General features: G+C 38.9%; 1 protein-coding gene across 1 annotated transcript in view; it reads left to right on the top strand.

Moving 5' to 3' along the window:
- LOC106878787 (di-N-acetylchitobiase) overlaps nt 1–21,158 on the top strand; it is a 65,723-nt gene that overhangs the window by 25,903 nt on the left and 18,662 nt on the right. Inside the window, exons 4-6 of the mRNA XM_052968856.2 lie at nt 7,243–7,414; nt 10,406–10,512; nt 11,522–11,692. Of these exons, the coding sequence (XP_052824816.1) occupies nt 7,243–7,414; nt 10,406–10,512; nt 11,522–11,692 (450 nt within the window). The remainder of the gene's footprint in view (nt 1–7,242; nt 7,415–10,405; nt 10,513–11,521; nt 11,693–21,158) is intronic.

The following is a 21,158-nucleotide window of genomic DNA, read 5'->3' as shown; positions in this document are numbered from 1 at the left end:
AAGCTATGTGCCATAGGTATACCCAACCTTAGAAGACTTAGAGCTATACAACAATCTTTAACCCTTTAGCATTCACATTCTGTCAAAAACAGTGTTTATTTATCCCCAACCACATGGTTCTGGGTTCAGTCCCACTGCATGGCACCTTGGGAAAGTGTCTTCTACTATATAGCCTCAGGCTGACCAAAGCCTTGCGAGTGGATTTGGTTGACACAAACTGAAAGAAGCGCCCATCATATCATATCACATATATCATATCTATCTATCTATCTATCTATCTATCTATCTATCTATCTATCTATCTATCATCATGGACGGACGGTAGACACATCGGCTCCCATGTAAGTTGCATTTTTCACCTCTTAAAAGACCTATTTTGTTTTAAAATTTTGTATAAGTTGTGTATAACACAAAATACTTCGTGAACATATATTTTTCAAATCGGAAATAGCTCTATTTAGAGCCTTATTTCCAAAAATTCAAACATATCTTCCTCGTTCCTAGCCATATTCTTTAAAACGAATATGGCTAAGGTTTTCAACGAGGCCGACTTCCCGCTCCTAATGCCAGAGGCGAAAACACTTAATGCCGTTCCGCATGAACGCAGACAAGTGACGAAGAAGAGCAATGATTCTGAGTCAACTGCTGCTGCCTCAACCACCACCACTACCACCATCACGTGTACAAACTCTGCTGCTACAGCAGTCTTGCCTGCCACCGTCACCAGTGACAACAACAACAACAACGACAAAGACAACAACAACAACAGCAACAACAACGACAACGACACAAATGTCCTTGCTAACACGACCACTGTCCTCACCACTGCTACTACCAGTGACAATAACAACAGCAACAACAACAGGACACCGACCTTCAACACCAACACCACCACTACTTCGACAAACTCTGCCGCCACTACCACCACCTTTGAACCTGGCAGTACCAACACCACTGTCAATACCACCATCAACAACTACAAGACGAACAAGATAAACAACACCACAAACGCCACAAACAACATATCTGCCAGCATCACAAAAACAAATTTTGCCGATGCAACGAAAGAAAAAAGAACAATATTAACATTCACCCAAAAACAAATCAATGACACAAAATCCCTTCTCACGAAAGAAGGTGACACTGTACAAATACACATACCAAAAGCAATTATTGAAAATACAAACAAGAAGCACATATCATACAGACTTATCAACAAGAAAATGAAGCGACCGGAGAATTTCTCCACCCAAAAAATTGAGATTTGTCTCAAACCGATATGGCCCTTTCAAAGTCATGTTACTTGGGGACGAAAATTTGCCACGGTCCTAGTACGCTTTAAGAGCGAACAGTTAGCGAAGGAATTTTCAACACTCTCTCTCCACACAGATGACTTGGTGATGATACCGAGTTATCTTGGACAGAGAGTGACGAAGGTGACAGTAAAGAATGTCCCTTCACAAGTGGAAACACAGTGGATAGTAGGTTCTATATGCCTCGAAATGGAGGAGGCAAATATATTAGAAATTGCTACTGCAGAGGAGAAAAACTGGGAAGGGGGAAAAAAGTCGAAGTCCTCCTCCACATCACTGAAGAGGAGTGCCAAAAGATCCCCACACACATCCAACTGGCAAAGGACCACAAGTTATATGTAGTGGTGGAAGGAAGGCGGCCACGTTGTTATGTATGCGGCAGCGAGGCACACCTCAAGGACAGTTGCCCAACCGCCGCCAACCAAAAAAAGCAACAAGGGCAACCACCAAAACCCGGAAAAAAAACCCTACTACCAACACCACCATCAACAATCAAAACAAGAGAAACACAAGCAACACTGGCAACTGAGAAGACAACAGCATCTGCAAAAACAACAAGTGAGGAAGCAGGGGAAAAGAAAGAAAATTCCAAGACTGTTTCCCCCTCCCCCACATCACACACACCTCACACAAATAACAAGCCAACAGCACCAACAAAAACAGCAACACAACCACTCACACAAGCACACACAGACGCTCACAATTTGCCCCTACCCCCTTCCGATTCCTCAGAACCTTCGTCGGAAGATGAAAGTAATGAGGAATGGCAAATAGCCCAGAAAGGAAGGAGGAAGAGGAGCAAGAAAAGAAAAGCAAACACAAACAAAGCAGGGAGATACACAACTCCCGAAAACACTCCAGACACCAACACAAGCACACACAACTACAACACAAGCAACAAAACCCCAAAAGCAAGTACACACACAATGCTCACTGCCATCAACACAAAAAACTCAGAGTTGATGGAATACATCAACACAAAAACAAACATAACAAACGAAGACATAAAAACCAGCAACCACCCATACACAACACCGCCAGAACACATCAAAATACTACACATAACACCAACCCTGCATCACACACTAAAATCTATTTTTCCAAAGGCAGTTGGCAAATGCCAAAAATACCTGGCGAAAAAACTATATAGTGAGCTCCTCGAAGAAAACCCGAAGGAGGAGACACAAAAACTCTCAAACGGTAAGTGACTCTCTTTATAAAACTTTAACACTCAAATCAAAATGATGCTCAAGATTGGTTGTGTAAATGCGCGTGGCTTGGGGTCCCCTTGGAAACAAGGGTACCTCCTAAATGACATAAAGTCACATAAACTAGAAATCATAGCCATAAGCGAGACCAGACTCCATGATCCGCGGGCCCTATCGTCCATGTTTGGCAGACAGTTTAACATTTATTTTTCTCCCTGTCTGCCGAGAATGGGCGGTAGTGGCACGGCGGTACTCTTTCGCAAGAGTCTGGATCTCGAAGTAAAGACAGTATTCATAGACCCGGAGGGTAGATTGGTTGTTCTGGATGTCGATGGCAGCGATGGGTGTGCTTTTCGACTCATATCAGTATACGCACCACCTTTAACAGGTAGGCCGGATTTCTTTCGACGTCTAGAAGTATTCCTAGGAACGTCTCGTCCTTTACTTTTAGTGGGGGATTGGAATGCTACCTTGGACACGCATCTAGACTATGTGGGCAGAGATAGGAATAGACGGGGATGCAAATGCCTCAAAGACCTGCTCAGACGCTTTCAACTGTCTGACAGGTACCGACTCGATTACCCGAATGCGCCAATGTGGACATGGACAAACCGCATCGGGTCGTCGAGATCGTATCTAGATAGAATACTGTGTAGGAGAGTAGATAGAGATAGCATAGGGTGTCCACAATTTCACATAGTCAGCTACACGGATCACAAACTTGTGACGTGTACGCTAGACTTAGATAAGACACATAGGCAGGGCTCCGGTTACTGGAAACTAAACGCGTCTTTCCCGTCGAGACCAGTTTTCAGAGACCGGATTAGCACGTTAGTAAAGAGGGCTTTGACAGGAGCCATCATCAATAACAAATGGTGGTTTGCCCTCAAGAGAGCAATAAAAGCGGAAGCGGTTAGGTATAGCAAAGCACTAGCCATAGACAGAAACAGAGTAGAGGGTGAACTAGTTAAGAAGCTAGAAGAGGCAATTAGAAGTGGCATCGCATCCGACGTTTTGGCGGCGAGGTTGGCCCTTGACCAACACTTCAACGCCAAACACGAAGGGTGCGTTGTCAGGGCTAGGATGCGTGCTCTAAGAAACGAAGGTGTTGGAGCCGCACGAGAGGCCCGGGTGGCGGAGGCGCAACAGGGCAACAAAGCCACCATTCGGTCTCTGGTGGACGAACAGGGGCGCGAACTGCTCGAGCCAAGCAAAATGTGTGAGGCCTTTCAGCGGCACTTTGCTCGACTGTTTGGGACGAATGGCGAGCGAGAACGCAGGGTGGACTTCAGTGCCTACCTGCACAGCCTGCCACGACTCTCGGCAAGAGAGGCAGAGTGCTGCGAAGGTGCCATCACGGCGGCGGAAGTGAGGGACGCGATGGCGGGATGCTCGAGGGACAAATCTCCGGGTTTGGATGGTCTGCCCTACGAGCTTTACAACTGTAAGCCAGACTTGTTTGGAGACGTCTTGGTGGCGGTGTACTGCAACTGGCAGCAAAACGGGAGCATTCCCGGTTTTGTGAGTCGAGGAGCCGTAACGCTGCTGAAGAAAGATCCAAACAAGGGGGACGTCATAGATAACTTTAGGCCCATCACTCTGCTCAATGCAGACTTGAAAATTTTGGCCAAGGTGTTAGCCAAGCGGTTGGCGCTTGTCATCGAGAAACTGATCGGCAAGGCGCAAACGTGCGCGGTGCCGGGCAGGAGCATCCATGACAACCTCCATCTGATGCGCTACATCATAGAGAGGGTAGTTAAGGAACCTGGCATGGGTGGGGCCCTGATCAATTTAGATCAATCGAAAGCTTTCGATAGGGTAGACCATCAATACTTGGAGGCTGTCCTCATAGCAGCCGGCTTCGGTCCCATTTTCCGCGGCTGGATGGCTGCCTTGTACAGAGGCATCCGTTCGGTAGTTCGCGTCAATGGGCATCTATCAAGACCCTTCGACATTGCACGTTCGGTCCGTCAGGGATGCCCCCTCTCGTCGCTTCTGTACGTGTTGACTCTCGAGCCACTACTCCGGAAGCTGGCGACGCTGAGGGGCATCCCTCGAGAGTTGGGATGCGGGACGAGCGTGTCGGCATACGCGGACGACGTCACCGTCATAGTGTCTAGCCAAAAGCACATCGAGCTTGTCGGCGAGACACTGAGAGACTACGAAGCGGTAACGGGAGCAAAAATCAACCGGGATAAGTCAGTGGGCTTGCGGCTCGGCACCTGGAGAAGCAACCCCATGCCGTCAAGTAGCGCCTCCGTCGTGGGACGTTGGACTGACGGTCCGGTTGAGATGCTCGGGGTCTGGTTTGGTCCAGACCTCCAAACGGAGAAGAACTGGGACGAGATAACGAGAAGGGTGGCCACTCTAGCCCGGCAATGGGCCGAGAGGAAGCTTTCCCTGAAAGGTCGGGCGGAGGTGGCGAACACGTACATCGCGTCCGTCATCTACTACCGCCTGACCGTCGTTCCTTGTCCCGACCCTACCATCACCAAACTGGAGCGCATCCTCTTCCGCTTCTTGTGGAAAGGAAGCGTTCCGATGGTTAGGCGATCCGTTTGCTGCCAACACCCGTTAAAAGGAGGACTGGGCATGCCGTGGTTGATGATGCGCAGACACGCGCTGAGACTGCGACATCTCCGGCTCTACGTAGACAGCGGTGAACAGGTGTGGTCACCGTTTGTGCGGCGCGCTTTCCCGCAGCTCGTCTCCATGACCGAACTGCAGTCATGGATCAAGAAGAGGCCGAGGAAGGGCGAATGGCACCGCGAGTGTCGCGCTGCTCTTCGGCAACTCCAACAACCCGGGTCAACCTTGAGCGACTGCATCACAACTAACGCATTCTATAGTGGATTAGTGGAGGGAAGGTACGACGACGATCTCGGGGCGAACCTGGGCGTCGACGAGGAATACCTGACCCGCCTGTTTAAGACGACCTTCGGGCCGGGACCTATGGACAACTTCCAGAGATCCCTGGCCTGGCAGTGCTATCGAGAAGCACTACCCGTTCGGGATAAGCTCTACAGGCATGGCTCGAGAAACACGGGGCCGACCTGTCCGAGATGCCGGCAGAGCGACGAAACCGTTCTGCACGCACTCGTACAGTGTCCCACCATTTCCGAGCTTTGGGCTTACGTCGAACAACTGCTATCGCGTGTGGGACGAGTCGGTCTATCAGCCGAGTCTATCGTGAATATTGTCGCGCCTCCTTCCTTTAAACGGGAAGGAAGAGCTATTTTCATCGTACTTGTGGCTATGGCGAAAGAATGTGTATGGTGGACGCGTCTGAAAGGTCTAGAGACAAAGACTTTCCTCTCTGGGCAATCTCTCATCAACTTCTTCAAGTATCACCTGAAGAGGAAGTTGAGAGTAGAAAGGGAAGTCTTGTCTAGTGAATGCTTCAAAAAAAGATGGGTGAATGTAGCAAGGATGGCACGTGTGAACGACGGAGCCATCTTGAGCATAACCCTATGAACAAGAAAAAAAAAAAATAAAACAAAAAGGCAAAAGAGAGTCACTTACTGTTATAGTTTCTTCAATGAGAATATTGACCAAGGTTACCGTGGTCTTTTCCGTGGGCTTTTCCTTCCACGGCTAAACCTAAACTGTCCTCCCCTCTTTTTACACGAGAACATTACTGTGTGATACACGATCCCTATTGATCGGCCTTTCCTTTTCTTTTTTTTTCGATCCCTTTTGATCGAACTGCCCATTTTTCCCTTCCTACGATCCCTTTTGATCGACACCACCAATTTTTTTTTTTTTTTTTTTTTTTTTTCCTTCCTTCCCCCTCCCAAAAAGAAAAGCTCTACATTGTATTTGTCCCATCTTCGTTGAGCCCTGTGTGGCTAATAAAAGAAATGTATCTATCTATCTGTCTGTCTGTCTATCTATCTATCTATCTATCTATCTATCTATCTATCTGTCTATCTATCTGTCTATCCATTTATCTATCTATCTATCTATATATCTATCTATTTATCTATCTATCTATCTATCTATCTATCTATCTTCCTTCTTTCCTTTCTTCCTTCTTTCCTTTCTCCCCTTCCTTCTTTCTTTGTGTGATTGTCCCCCACCACTGCATGACAACCGGTGTTGGTGTGTTAATATGCTTGTAACTTAGCAGTTCAGCAAATGAGACTGATAGACTAAATATCCAACTTAACAAGAAAAAAAAAAGTACTGGGGTCAATCCATTTAACTGGAAAAAAAAAGTTGTTTCATGTGGTGTCTCAGCATGGCTGCAGCGTAATGACTGAAACATTAAAATGTTAAAAAAATAATTGTTAATTATTTTAGAATGATGTAGTAGGGTTGGTGTGAAAAACCAGATCTGGCCTGTTTGAACATAAAACATATAGGATAATTTGACTGGATATGGCAGGTTTAAATGCTAAAGGGTTAATATACTTAAAAATTTCTTTCCTCCTTCACAATATACATAGTCTTCTTTGCTTTTACTCTTTTCTTTTATTTCAATATTTTAAACCTTTTTAAGACTTTCTTTCTTTCTTTTTTTTTTTTAAAGATATATTTAAAAATCTCCTTGGGTACATCTTGATCTAATGAGAACTGTGTTCTATCCCTGTCCTACTATATACATAGCAAATAGATATTTAAGTTTTCATTTAGTACTCTTTTTTTCTCTCCAAATATTTCAGTGTTGTATATAGAAGTATTTTTTTAAAATCATGTCTATAAAACCTGTTCTTTTACAGCTTCTGTGCCTTATCAATTGGTTCCCACCTTGTCGTGAATATCAGTGCCAATTTATAACGAAAATGCTTAGTGTGTGTGATAAATTTATGCTTAATGCTGAAAGCTTTCTAAATAATGAAGAAACTCATTGTTTGGCTCAAGCCGCTGTTCCAATTACTAAACTACACCTTGGTAAGTACGGTACTACAATTAAATTATTTTATTATTTCAAGCTTAATGTTGATGTTTTCTATCTCAAGAAGCTCATTGAAAAAATTTACATCCTATTTTTGATTTATAATCACTTCATTTTCTCTTTTAAACTTAATGAAGAAGAAATTATATAAGCTTACTTTTCTTTGAAATGAAATGTTTTTAACAATATCACTTAGTTGTTATATGAATCATTTGGAAAACTGAAAACTCCATTTCACCATCCTAAGATACTTGGATAGTTTTCTAAATTGTATTTTCTTTGCAGTCACTATGACACATGTTCCTCGTCGATTGTACTCTTTATCATAAAACAGTTGTTTGATTGCAACATGTAGACTGTTTTTGCTTATGGTTGGGTAGTTTTCTGAATTATATTTTCTTTGGAGTCACTATGACACATGTTCCCTGTTGAATGTACTCTTTATGATAAAAAAAGTTGTTTGATTGCAACATGTAGACTGTTCTTTGCTCATGATTGACAATTGGTACAAACCAATGTTGTAAGATTTGAACTTTTATTGTTATAGTCAGCAGTTACACACAGTAACTTACCATGTGGTAACTATGCCTTATGAAAGATCTAAAGAGACATTGTTACTTTCAACCTTGTTTCTTTTATAAACTGTTACTGGTTACCAGTTCAGGTATTTAGTATAGTTGAACATTTAACGTAATCACTAGTATTTGTTGTTTGTGTTAGCAAGAGGTGAAAACAGATGTTAGCAAAAGCATGAGAATTCACTCAGACATACATTGACTAATTTAAGCAGTGTGTAGTAGTTGTTGCTTGCCAAGTATTTTTGATATTATTAATGTAGCCTCAAACATGGTGAGCTAGCAGAATCATTACTGTACCAGTTAAATGCTTAGCAATGTTTTGTCTGTCTCTACATGCTGAGTTCAAATTCCACTGAGGTTGACTTTGCTTTAATCCTTTCAAGGACAGGAGTCCTGGGGTTGATGTAATTGATTTACGCCCACCCCAAAATTGCTGGCCTTGTGCCAAAATTTGAAACCATTATTAATGTAGCCTCATTTTCTCTCCTCACTTTTATAAATTTTTCTCTTTTTTCATTTATTTGTTTTTGGAAATCATTTCACTGTGACTGTCACCTCTGCATAACACATCTGTCTCACTTTTTGTGTATTTTTCCAAAGTGTAGAAGTTTATGTATCTTGGGGCTGTATTTATGAGTGATGGAAGGCAGGAGACTGAATGGAATGCTAGAATTGCAGGTGTTGGCACAATAACACAGTGTTACAAAATTTTTATTTTTTTGTCTTTGGTCAGTAAGTGTTATTTTCTATTTGCTTCTATCTAAAAATCAAAGGAAATGACTGTATTCCCTTCAAACTTTGGTTTTCTGACCCGAAATTTGAAATTGACCTATTTTTCATTACATTTCTGACAGATTCAGTACCCAATTACTGAAGCAAAAATATCATTATAGCAAATTTTCTGCTCAGTACCACAGATTTGTTTGTCAGTTACTTGACCTTAACTAGTTGAGCATTTCTTTGATGGCTGACAATATATGCATCTCCAATCACGAGCAGGTGTGGAGAGGGGTGCATCGTAGCCATGTGTTGAGAGGGATTCTTTGGGGTTTGAATGAATATTGTAACAAAAGCAAGGTTTGAAGGAAATAGCCATTTTTCATACATTCTATGGGTAAGCAAATAGGAAATAACAGCTGCTACCCGAGGATAAAAATCATGTTACTCATTGTAATATATGCACTCTCAAAAGAAAATTGTTCCTTTTAACTTGGCTCAAGGATAAAGTATAGTCAATTAAATCAATGCCAGTATATTAATAGAATTTATTTTAGCAACTGCAGTCAGATAAAAAGCCAAGTCAATTCTAGCAGGAATTAATTATTTATGTGAATGGATAAAATTAATAGTAAGTTAAATGCTTTGCAATTTCTACTTTGCAAATTCTCTGACCTGTTTCTCTGAAAGTATTTTGTTCTGAGTTTAGTAGCTGATCATGTGTGTCATTCCTCTGGGATTGCTGCAATTCATACCAGTTAAATACCAAGTTCAAGTCAAAATACAGACCTCTCTCTCTTACTAATGCGGAAGTCAGATATCATAATTAAGGATTTTTTTTTTTCTTTCTGTATTCAAAAAATGTTTTTTGTCGTTGATTTTAAGTGTAGTATTGAACAAAAGAGCTTCTGCATAATCATACAGCATGCTAGAAATGGCAGTCAGATTTCACACAAATCAATATTTACAAACTTTACAAATGAAAAGACAAAAATTGTGTTACACTGTGTAAGACACTATCTCCAGCATTCAAGTGTCAGAAGAGAAGAGGTTGGCAAAAAAATTCAAATTTGTTATCTTCAATTTGGTTTCCATACCTCTTGTTGAGTAATGACCAAAGGAATTGGATTGTGAATACAATTAGCTGAAATGGTGTTCTTCTGAAGGGTCTTTGGAGTAACGTTACTCAATGGAATGTGTAGCTTGTTAACTTACTCAATGGAATGATTAGGGAGTCTCTCCAGGTTGAGCTGATACTTCCCCACTTTGGGAGGTCACAGCTCTGGTACTATGGACATGTGATTAGAATGTCACAGGAAAGAATTGAAAGAAGAATCCTTCAAGCCAAGCCAACTGGCAGGAAATCTAGGGGTAGACGAACAAGATAGTTGGATAATAGCCATAGTCTCAGTTGGTCATGCTTGGGAATCCAGCCAGAAAATCTAATGATGATTGCTTCTGACAGGACCCTATGGAGGAAGTACCCGAGGACTCTCTCCCCACGACCATCCCAGGAATAGTGGACAGAGGAGATGGAAGGATACTTGTTCATGGTCACCTATCATTAGCTAAACATTTTTAATATTCATTCATTGTTCTTTGTAGTTAGTATAATATCAGTTGTCACACAAGTTATTTCAAGATAATTCTAAGGTAGATATTTAATTATTATTTTTTTTTTTTTGCTTTCAGGTTTTGATGAATATATGGTCAGTGGTGTTTCTCCTCAAAAATTTATTTTGAGTGTACCATGGCATGGCTACATCTATGACTGTGATATTTTTAAACCCAAAGGAAATGTAAGTATATTAGTATTTTTCTATCATTTATAATACGTTAAAACATCATTACATGTTATTTATTATATCTGTCACAAGCACCTACTACACTCTGTAAAGTGGTTGGCGTTAGGAATAACATCGAGCCATAGAAACCAAGCCAAAACAGACTATGGAACCTGGTGCTAACCCTGGCCTTGCCAGTTCTTGTCTAGCCATCCAACCCATGCCAGTATCGAAAATGGGTGTTAAATGTTGATGCTGATGAGTCAATCTTCTCAGAAATTTATCTCTAGTTGTTCGATATGTCTACCCTTTAGAACATACGGCATTTATAGTTAAAGGGAGGTAATTCAACATCTGTAATATTTTCCATAAAGGGAAAAAAGTTTAATTTTATAAATTCCAATGACTACTATCTTTACTTGATTAAAATAACTATTTTTACAACGATAGTTTCAATACAGATATTTATTTATTCATTTATTTTTATAAATGTTTTTCATGATAGTTTGAGGCAATAAATTTGACTTATTCCTCATTTTTCCATCTAACATTTGATGTCATTTACAAATTAACTATATTTAAGAATCATAAAAAATACGTTAAAAAAATTATGATTGTGAAATATAACGTATTTTGAATGGCACAACAATGCAAAGTGGACTATAATAACTGTTATAATTTAATTATTCATAGTCTGATATAATATTTTGGAATATAAAAATTCTTTCTTCAGATATTGCTAGAAATTGATTGATTATAGCAGTGACTCGATTAATTCCTAGCGATATCTGAAGAAGGAGTTTTTATATTCCGAAATATTATATCAGACTATGAATAATTAAATTATAACAGTTATTATAGTCCACTCTGCATTGTTGTGCCATTCAAGAGACATTATATTTCACAAATAATACATAATGCTTCAAGCAAACTACAATACTCTAATTAATATGATGATAAATGAAAGTAAAGAAATGAATGAAAAATTTTACGAATTAAATCGATATTATTTTTTTTCACTTAGGGTTCTCTTTATGACCAATGTTTTATGAGAAAGAAAAATGGGTCACAGACATGTGATTATGAACATTGTCGCCAAAAAATAAATATGAATAAAATGGCTGAGAATTATATGAAATATGAACGTGACAATACCTGGAATACTGTTTATTTGGCTCCATATTTTAATATTAAGGTAAAATTCTCTACAGTTACTTTGTTTTTTTTTTTCAAACTAATTAGTTTTTAAGAAGTTGTGTTTTGTATCTATTGACCACCATGGCTTACTATTCACATTTCCATACTTCATTAGAGTGACTAGAATTAAAGTAAAATGGTAATTTTTGTCCTTACATTTTCAGCTCAAGTCATTATCACCTATTCCATCTTCTATGAGTAACATCTTAGACTTTGGACTCATTGAAATTTTTTATGCTTGCATTTTTCACCTCTGTCAATCCTTGGTATTTGCTTTCATAAAAATTCTACAATGATTTGCAATTATAACATTACATAAGTGTAGACATGGCTTTGTGGTTAAGAAGCTGAACTTCTTAACCACTTGGTTTCAGGGTCATTCCTATTGTGTAGCAGCATCCTGGGCAGGCATCTTCCACTATAGCTCCCACACCAGGCTGACTAAAGACTTATGTGTAAATTTGGTGGATGGAAACTGAAAGAAAAACCTATTTAAATATGTGTGTGCATGTGTGTGTGTGTCAGATTACCCAACATGTGTCAGCATGGAAAATGCATGTTAAATTATGATGATGACATATGTATATGATATATATGTGTCCATGCATGTGTGTGTGTTTGTGTGTTTGTTTACATCTGCTGCTTGCTTATTTAAAAGTCATGATATTCTGTTCCTTCCAATACATTGTCCACTCACTTCATATATTTGAAGCTACATGGAATAAGAAAACCCCTTGCTTGAAAAACAGGCAGGTGTTAGTGATAGGAAGAGTATCCAGCTGTTTTACAGCTGGATACTCTCAGTAACATATTTTTCTAATCTAGTTGACACAATTCGGCCAGAACATCATTTCAATACCATTGTATAAACCCTCTCTCATTTATCTAATTCAGGTAAACACACATCAGAATAGTTGCAATGAGGTGAGAGATAGCAACAAGTACAAGTACTTTGGTTAATTTTCAGTGGAAAAGGATGGGTTCACCAGAATTTGGTTCTCAATCTCCTATTCATCATAGTTGTCCCAGCCATAATAGGAGTTCAATACTGGTTGACCTTGGGAGCTGCTATATAGAGATAATTTCATTATTATGGAAGATTTGGTTATAAAATTAGAAAAGAAATTACAGGTGGGGAAGGACCTTAAAGTTAATTTGCAAAGGCCAAAGTTTGAGTAAGCAAGAAAACAGACAGAACTCTACTGTTTTCAGGAAAATAGCCTGGCTTAATATGTAGAAATGGAGTTGGTAGAAATTCCATATGGTGTACCCAGTGCAAGCTGTAGACACAAGAGGTGTCTACAGGTTGACATAGAAAGTATGTGGCATATTTGCAGGATCTATAAAGATTAAGAACACGTGGGAAATATTTTCTTGAATGCCCTGGAGTAAACCTAGAGGTAGTAGATGGTTTTTGTTATGTAGGTAATCTAGCAGTGGAGGGAGATGTTTTGAAAGTATAGTAGCCAGAATAAGATCAGACTGGAGAAAGTTCAGAGAGCTACCGCCACTACTAATGACAAAAGTTTTAAATATGGAGAAAAATCACGATCAACTGGTTAACCAACATGCATGTAAACACCTCTTGTTTTTCATTCCTGATTCCTGACATTATCTTCCAGTGATAGGAGATAGTCTCCCTTTAAGGGAGGAGTTACTTCCCCTTGACCATGTCCCCTCTTTTTCTTTTAGTACAGGGTTTTCAACCACAAAAGAAAATTATAATTGTACTGAAGATTCTTTAGGTTCTGATATAAAGACAAGAATCTTAACGGATGGCAACCCGTTTTTTTCCATGAAATCTTTGCAATTTTCTTTCTGCTTATCATTTCTCTCAAAATGGCCATCTTTATGTGAAGTCTTTTGTCTAAAATTTGTTTTGTTGAGTGTACCGCATCCCTGAGTACAAATTTCTAATATTTTCTTTTATCTGTGACAATTCCAATAAAAATTTTCTGTGAAAAAACATGCTTCTGCCATTTCAACCATTGCCTAAGTTTCTACAGTTAGAATACTTTTGAAAATTTTTCTAATGCATTTAGATTAAGTAATGGACATATAATTATTGTTGTCACTAGTATCAAAATAATAATATAACCTCCCAGGTTTTAGATTAGCAAAAAATCAATATATGCCACTATTTATAAACAATCAAGATATCCTAATTTTGGAAACACTATTTCTTTATTTCTGTTAGTTGTTTCAGTCACTATACTACGGCCATGCTGGGTCACTGCATTGAAGAATTTTAATTGACTCCAGTACTTTTTTTTTTCAGTCTGGTACTTACTCTATTGGTCTATTTTGTTGTACTGCTAAGTTATGGGGATGTAAACACTGGCTGTCAAATGGTGGTGGGAGACAAAGACACAGATACACACACACAACAAGTTTCTTTCAGTTTCTGTCTATCAAATCTACTCCCAAGGTTTTGGTCGGCCCAAGGCTATAGTAGAAGGCACTTGCCCAAGGTGCCATGCAGTAGGACTGAACCCCGAACCATGTGGTTGTGAAGCAAACTTCTTACCACACAGCAACCCTAAGAATTTTTCCTGTCTTTCTTTATTGTTTTGTTAACTTGCTTAATATACTGTTTTCCTGTTTTAGAATGTTACTTAACTTACTAACATCACAATTCAAATATGGTCTAGTTTGTGTGGCTACCATCAGTAGCATAATTTTTGTAATCTCAATTGTGGATATTGTATCTTCTAAGTTTTTGTTGTTTTCCATTAGAATATATTTAAATTTCTTTGCATATTCATCTTGTCCAAGTTTGATATCCTCACCTTTCTTTTTTAATATCTTATCCAACATACTGAAACCCTGCTACTTCTTCACTCTCAATTTTAAATAATTTATGGAGCCTGTCAATAACTTGTGTCTGAAAAACTTTTGAACACTGAAAAGCAAAAATCATCAACATGAACGAGGAAAATCGTGTAAAAACTTCATAAACGCAACATCTTTTATTCGAGCAGTTTTAAATAAGTCACAGCTTTTTCACAGCTGGGATGGCTGAATTACCTTTGTAGTTTTGTTGCAATTTACACTTTATCAAGACTGCTTTTGGTGGTAATTTCTTTAACAAATTATATTTGATTACACTTACTCCTTTCTGGTAAATGTCATACAAAGGAAATATGGTACTAACCAGGTAAAGTACATTTTAACTGTAGTTTTCTTCTCAACATCATTATGCAGTCATTTTCAGTGTTCAGGTACATTTTAGCTCTTTTCGCTGCAGCTCTGTTAAGTAAAAGTGGAAGGCTTGAACACTTGAAAATCATACGATCTAATCTTAGTGAGTTTGCTTTTTCATCACCTCCATTTTTTTATTACAATGTGGAACAAAGTAGTGAAGGATGATCTCAAGTGTTATCAACATTTGGACAATCCTTCTGTGATGCCAGTTATCTTTCCATCTTCCCTCAACTTCATCCTTTTGACAATCATTCTTTATTCTTAACATTGTTTCATATCTGGCTTTGACCCCCCCCCCCCTTCCTTTGCTACTCATTGTATTCACCTCATTCTATCTCTGACCTCCTACATTCCTGTCACTACATGATTTTCTTTCCTTCTTTCCCAGACTTGTAAACTTTTATCCGTCCACCCCACCCATCATCTCCCTATCTCCCATCCTTACCATATCTGCTGCTCTTTTTTCTTTCTGTACTACCACTCTTCACCTCTCCTCCAAACTATTTATATTTTTTATCTTCTCTCTCAACTCATATTTACCATCAACTGTGCTTCCTCCTTTGTTCACCATTTGCTACATCCACCTCTGCCCCTTCTCAAACCATCTCTCACTCTCCTCCCACAGTCTTGAAAACTTAACCCATTCATCCTTCCTGATCTCCTGTCGTCACTGTCTCATTTATTGTTGTTATCTTATTTTGTACACTTGAGGGTATGTTTTAACACCTCATCACCACCATCTTCATCTCTCTTTCTAGTTCCACTCTGATTACTACTATCCATACTTACATAATGTTGAGTAGCTGTAGTATATAATGTTGAGTCCTGTCTTACTTTATAACCCCTCAACACCTAACATAAAGCCAAATCCCTTTGTGAAGGGAGCTTTTTGGTCTTGCAGATTATATGGCAACTTCACTAGTGCTTGTGCCACAAGAAAAAAAAATTTCCCAGTCCACTTTGTAAAGTGGTTGGCATCCAGCTATAGAAACTATGTTACAAAGCAGGCATTGGATCTTGATGCAATCCTTTCATTCATTGAATCCTGTCAAACCATCAACCCTAAGGGAGATGGATGTTAAATGATGATAATGATGATGATGATGATATAATCTATATAAATAAAAGTGAAATTCTGTCTGTCCGTCTGGGACCCTTGTATCTCAGTGTACATTTGCTTTACATAGACACATTATACCTTTTTGGAATCAGGATGATCCCGGGATTGAAAATCTGACCTTCATTTGGTTCTTGAACATCCAGCATTGGGATCTGATGTAGGAGCATTTGGGCTGCTATTTCTAGCAGCTTAGGCAACTGCGAGAGGTTTCAAACGGTTTATAAGAGTTACCTCCCTTAGCTGTAATAATAAACGCGACATTCTGTGTTAGAAAACTGATCAAAACATTTTGAATTTAATAGCAAAACTTTGTAACAGTTACCTCCATTACCTACTATAATACAATTAACGAAAGTCAAGGACAATCATTCAAAATAGTTAGGCTTCACCTAATGCAGCAGTGCTTTTCCCATGGTCAGCTTTATGTTGGGTTGTTCCAGAGTTGGAAATGGCAACAATCTCTTTGTACTAACACCAAATGGTAAAACCAAGAATTGCTATAATTTTCATTTACCATTATCTTTCTATAATAAGAATTGCAAACATTTGTAAATATAGACAATTAACTGTTGATAAAAAAACAAAGAAAAAAAAATTGTAGGGAAAGTGAATGGATGGATTGAGTTACATTTGATTTAAGACAAAGGAAAGTAATGGGATCGGTTTGTTCAACTAAAACCCTTGAAATTAGTGACCTGACATGAGTTTACTCTACTGACTGAAACAAGTAAAAAAAAAAAAAACGAAATTCATTACAATCATCTTTTAAAGTGTTTATTCTTAAGTGTATACCTAAGTGTGCATGTATGTAAGGTCATATAAATGTACCAATGTTGTTACAGCCTTTTGCTGTGGATGGGATCAACTGTTGCCTCATTGACAATTGGCTATAAACTGACTGAATAATAGTTACATAGTGTACTGAGTGGTTATAGTATTATTGCAGTGTAATGGGTTGATAGTTTTGTGTAAAGCATACAGTGTATCATGGAAGAAAGGGTGATTTGCATGTGAGTAGCAAAGAGTGGGAAGGAATATAAAGGTTTCTTAACACTTTTGTTATGATATTTCTGTTGAAATACACTGCCTTTCACTGTCATCATCATAATCCTTATCGTCATCATCATCGTCATCATTATCATCATCATCACCATCATCATCATCATCATTTTCTGTGCAGGCATGGATTAGAGGGCTTGACAAGAACTGGTAAGGCCAGGACCCACACCAGGTTCCTTAGTCTGTTTTGGCTTGGTTTCTATGGCTGAATGGCCTTCCTAATGCCAACCACTTCACAGTATGTGCAAGGCAAGAAATTGACAAAGATGTCTCTGCTGATCTTCACAATCCAAATAATGCATGTAGAAAACACAATTTAAGAAAACAAATTCCCATATAAACCCCAGCATAAACTACAAAACAGAAGCTGAATTCTTGTTAATACTTGTTACATGATGTTTTTTGTGAGCTTAACATATTTGCACTAATGATGGCAAACAGGTGGTCTTGTATGTAACTTACTATATACTATACACACATACACACACAAAAACATCCACTGCCTTAACTATAACTGAAGTACTGTGAAGGCGAGTGGCCTTGTGAGTAGGGTAGGTTGTGAGTTTGATACCTGGTGGCACATTGTGTCTTTGAGCAAGACTCCTTATTTCATGTTGCTCCAGTCCACCCAGCTGGCGAGAATGAGTAGTACCTGTATTTCAAAGGGCCAGCTTTGTCACATTCTGTGTCATATTGAATCTCTCTGAGAACTATGTTAAAGATATATGTATCTGTGGAGTGCTCAGCCTCTTGCACATTAATTTCATCAGCAGGTTATTCCATTTATTGGATCAACTGGAACCCTTGTCGTAACCAAAGGAGTGCCAGTTTTTTTTGTTTCAATTGAAATACTGTCATATGCTAGTTTGATGCATTACTTAGAGTTATAGAATTATAGAGTAACATCACAGGGTAACCATACAATTATAATCAGTATATCAACAGAAACTGCATTGTGTTCTGTTCTACATGTATTTTACATTTTGCATTTTATAATTCACGAGCTTAAAAGTCACATTCTGTGTGAACTTCTAAGCTAGCTTCTGCAGAGGGCTAATTGGGCCTGCGGCCCAAAACTAAAGAGAGCTAAATAGCATGACTATAATATGTCTATAATGACTATATGCCCTGGTGGTGTTTGATCAGAGGTTAAGGATGGATGGGAGGCGCAATGGCCCAGTGGTTAGGGCAGCGGACTCGCGGTCATAGGATCACGGTTTCGATTCCCAGACCAAGCGTTGTGAGTGTTTATTGAGTGAAAACACCTAAAGCTCCATGAGGCTCCGGCAGGGGATGGTGGCGAACTCTGCTGTACTCTTTCACCACAACTTTCTCTCACTCTTACTTCCTCTTTCTGTTGTGCCTGTAATTCAAAGGGTCAGCCTTGTCACACTGTGTCATGCTGAATCTCCCCCGAGAACTACGTTAAAGGTACACGTGTCTGTGGAGTGCTCAGCCACTTGCACGTTAATTTCACGAACAGGCTGTTCCGTTGATCGAATCAACTGGAACCCTCGACGTTGTAAGCGATGGAGTGCCAACAACAAAAGGATGGATGAGAATTAATTCTGCAATGCAAGCATTCTATTGTTCCAGTCCCAAGTTGAATCCCAACTGCTAGCCAATTTGTTTCAAAGTTCTTGTCTTGATGTGAAATTAACGAAGTGAACATCATTTATCTCTCCCTTGATCTCTGACTTCATCTGACAAATGCCAAGCAAGACAGATGACTCAGCCAAGCTCTTTACCTGCTAGAAATAGCAACCCAAATGCTTTTAAATCAGATCCCAATGCTGGATGTTCAAGAACCAAATGAAAAGCAGATTTTCAAACCCAGGATCATCCTGATTCCCAAAAGTTATAATATGTCTATGTAGAGCAAATGTACACTGAGATACAAGGGTCTCAGACTTTCACATTTATTATTATAGATATTGTATTTTGTACCTTGTATTATGCACAGCTCTTGGATGTAACTTCAGTGTACTACTACACTCTTCATTACTCTCTGCTACACATACACATAATGCATACACAAACTATCCCTTCTTGCATGATACACTGTACACTTTGCTCAAAACTGTCAATCCACCACACTAGAAAAATTGTTGTGACTATTTAACAAATAGATTAAAGAACAAGTAGAAAGATATATTTTTTTAACACGTAATTACTGAACAGTATATATAAAGGATAAAATCCTTTTAAGAGCAGAAAAATTTGCCAGCAACCAGCCATGAGGTTTCAAATTTTGGCACAAGACCAGCAATTTCAGGGGAGGGGTTAAGTTGATTATATAAGCCCCAGTACTCAACTGGTATTTATTTTATTGGTTCCAAAGTGATGAAAGGCAAAGTTGACCTTGATAGAATTTGAACTCAGAACATAAAGATGGATGAAATGCCACTAAGCATTTTGCCCGATGTACTAATGATTCTGCCAGCTCATCACCTTGCAAGTCGCTATTAATATTACTTTCAAATTTTGACACAAGGCCAGCAATTTTAAGGGAAGAGATAAATCAATTATATTGACTCCAATGCTCAACTGGTACTTATTTTATCAACTCCAAAAGGATGAAAAGTAAAGTTGACTTTGGCAGATTTTGAGTTCAGAATGTAAAGATGGATGAAATGCTGCTAAGCATTTTGTCCAGCATGCAAACGATACTGCCATCTCACTGCCAGCTCACTGCCTTCATTAAATATATAATATTGGTTTTGAATTTTGGCATGTGGCCAGCAATTTCAGAGGAGGAGATAAGTTGATTACATTAACCCCAGTGATCAATTGGTACTTATTTTATTTACCCCAAAAAGATGAAAGGCAAAATCAACCTTTGTGGAATTTGAACTCAGAACGCAAAGATGTGTGAAATGCCACTAAGCATTTTGCCTGGCATGCTAACAATTCTGTCAACTCACTGCTTTCATTAAATATTTACTATTACTCACAGTTTATAGTCAATAACCAATTGGGTAACAGGTAAGCTCACATGCAGCAAGAGGCTGCTGCACTGGTACATATGAAAACACATTTGTATGATGATGCATACATACACCTTAGGTATACACTGAAAAATAAATGCTTTAATAGACCATTGTAATATGCACTCTCCCAAAAGTAGGTTTTGTGGGATTGATTTCTCTCTCTCTCTCTCTCTCTCTCTCTCTCTCTCTCTCTCTCTCTCTCTCTCTCTCTCTCTCTCCTACATATCAACACCTTACAAAATTTTAAATAAACTATTTTGAGAATGGGTTTTTAAGAAATCAAAACAGTATCTAATGTATGAAAAATTTTCAGAAAAAAGTTGTTTCAGGGTTATTGACAATTTTTATTACTTTTTCACAAATGATACACCATGCTTGAGAAGACCTGTCAAGCCAAATGAAATCGTACTCATGGCTGATGCTGGTGCTGTGTAACTGGCATTCATGCTGGTGGCATGTTAAAGAGCACCCACTACACTCTTGGAGTGGTTGGCGTTAGGAAGGGCATCCAGCCATAGAAACCATGCCAAATCAGATTGGAACCTGGTGCAGCTCCCCAGCTTACCAGTTTTCAGTCAAACCGTTTAACCCATACCAGCATGGAAAGTGGGCATTAAATGATGAGGATGATGTATGCATATGTATATATTTATCCACATTTATTCATATATGATCACCCAAATGCGATTCTTGTATATAATGAATACACAATGCAGCCTGTTATTTCGAGTTAATTTAATATGTATACTCCAACTCAATTGCCCTAATACAAAATATTGCCAGCGATATACTAACAGGTGTGTATGTGCTATTCTATTAATATGTAGGTTGACCAGAACGTTGGTCATCTTTGAGTGAAAAGTCTCCAGAACGGAATTTTTAAAACCATTTCTGACATGTGCGTTCTGTTAAACAATCAACACCATAAACTTCACACATCTCTTTTGTGAGTCTCAGCAGCTTTCTTGCCTTTACGGAATTAAAAAAGCAAAGTATGGTGAAAATGTTCATTTTTGTACTCTATGTTAAAATTGGCATTAAACTAACAGCTGTAAGCAAAATTATGCACAATTTACTTCTAAAGTAAGCTC

This window comes from Octopus bimaculoides, chromosome 6 (genome assembly GCF_046866305.1).
Source record: "Octopus bimaculoides isolate indiv1 chromosome 6, ASM4686630v1, whole genome shotgun sequence".
In the NCBI taxonomy this organism is placed as follows: Eukaryota; Metazoa; Mollusca; class Cephalopoda; order Octopoda; family Octopodidae; genus Octopus; species Octopus bimaculoides.
The sequence above is the reverse complement of the archived record's forward strand: the minus strand, read 5'-3'. Positions and strand labels throughout refer to the sequence as shown.